The sequence below is a fragment of the Amphimedon queenslandica genome, unplaced genomic scaffold, assembly GCF_000090795.2.
Source record: "Amphimedon queenslandica unplaced genomic scaffold, v1.1 AMPQUscaffold_5188_Cont22838, whole genome shotgun sequence".
NCBI classification, from domain to species: domain Eukaryota; kingdom Metazoa; phylum Porifera; class Demospongiae; order Haplosclerida; family Niphatidae; genus Amphimedon; species Amphimedon queenslandica.
In genome coordinates, this window is record NW_003554505.1 from 1 (window position 1) to 1640 (window position 1640).

Genomic DNA, 1640 nt, shown 5'->3' on the forward strand with positions numbered 1-1640 from the left:
TTCTTTTATGATTGGCAAATTTTAATGTGGCAAATTTGTGTCCATGTGCCATTGAGCATGTACAATGTACATACGTGTACATGTATTGGCTCAAAATGGCTGGTTTTAATTTTCGCAGTTAAAATGTCAAATTTTCCAAAAACCCCCTGTACTATAGCCCGTGCTTTAATCTTAATAATGTCCCTACACTCACTGGAGATGGGGCACAGTTACTGGTACACATCATTTGAGATATTTTATTAATTAGTTCTGTTTTAATTGATGAGTCTCCGTTATTTTTAAAAGTTAATAATCTCTCCTGAGGATCATCAGACCAATGGACTAACAGACCAAAACCATTAACAACATCTAATAAAATAAATAAACAAACAAATAAATAAATAAATATCATGTATACATATGACATGTACATGTACCTTCACTGTCAGTGAAATCAATGACTGATCTAATATTAGAATATGTGAGAAACTCCAAGTGTCTAAATATAGTAACAAGAACAACAGTAATACATGTACATGTACGTACATTACATGTATATGTATATGTACATGTATGTATACTAAAAATACATGTACATGTACCTGTATCGTTTGTATGAGTCCTTCATAGCAACAAAACCATGACCACTTCTTATCTTAGCAATCTGTAGGAGAGAGGGAGGGAGGGACACTAATTAATAACACCATCCAATAGTACAGGGTATTTTTCAGAATTTTAACATTTTCTTAAAATGGCCATAACTCGAAAAATTGAAGTCGGAATTAGCTCAAACTTGCTACACAGCATAAGGACATGAATATGTACCAGAAAATGTAATAAAAATTTGGAGTAATTTTTTTAGCCATTTTTCAGAAAAAAAACATGGGCTATAGTACAGGTAAAATTAGCATATAAAAATGGCACACTTCCTATATCTCACCTCAATGCTGTCAGAGAAGAGGAACAATGCTATAGACAATGGTTTATTAGTCTTTCCATTATTGCTAATATTTAACTCCAACACATCATGTCTTGAAATAAACCAACGATGAGATGAAAGGACCGTCGCCTAAATGGGAGGAGTCAGTTATTAAAGACCACACCCACTAATTACTAGGACGTCCTCAATGTCACGTATAAGTTCAAACATGTGCATCTGCTTCTCTGTCTTCCTCTTGTCTTCATTTATGTGTCTAGAAGAATTAATAATAATAAATAAATAAAATACATGTACATGTAGTGATGTATAACTCACTCCATTACATTCTTAAGTTTTTCAACTGATTCCTCCAACTGCTTGTAATCAATGTGGCCAGTATCAGTACGCTTTAATAAATCTATAATGAAATAATAATAATAATAATAATACAATGTACTGCTGCCATTAGTTGGCACTGTAATTGTGGAGGGGATAAGAGTTTGGTGCATTGATAAATTTTTGGCGATAAGGCTACATGTACATGTCCTATCATGCATGCATTGCAAAAAAACTGAAATCATTTTACCCACATACTAACTACTGTACATGTACATGTAAATTATGCATATAGAAATACTAGTTTATATTCACAATTTCACATACATGTATTATTATATTGTACCTTGTAGTAATAATATGATCCTTGGTATTCTTTGTACTGGTGTTATCAGTAGTTCTGATA

At 32.4% G+C, this 1640-nt stretch overlaps 1 protein-coding gene across 1 annotated transcript; it reads right to left on the reverse strand.

The window, feature by feature from the left end:
• Positions 1-142: 142 nt before the first annotated feature.
• Positions 143-1634, reverse strand: LOC109592447 (protein ECT2-like). The gene is made up of 7 exons (XM_020007880.1): positions 1581-1634; positions 1235-1316; positions 1094-1172; positions 920-1048; positions 582-643; positions 417-478; positions 143-348 (listed from the first exon to the last, which is right to left on the reverse strand). Exons 2-7 carry the CDS (start codon positions 1237-1239, stop codon positions 152-154), a joined length of 534 nt encoding a protein of 177 aa, XP_019863439.1. The 5' UTR covers positions 1240-1316; positions 1581-1634; the 3' UTR covers positions 143-151.
• Between the last annotated feature and the right edge of the window lie 6 nt (positions 1635-1640).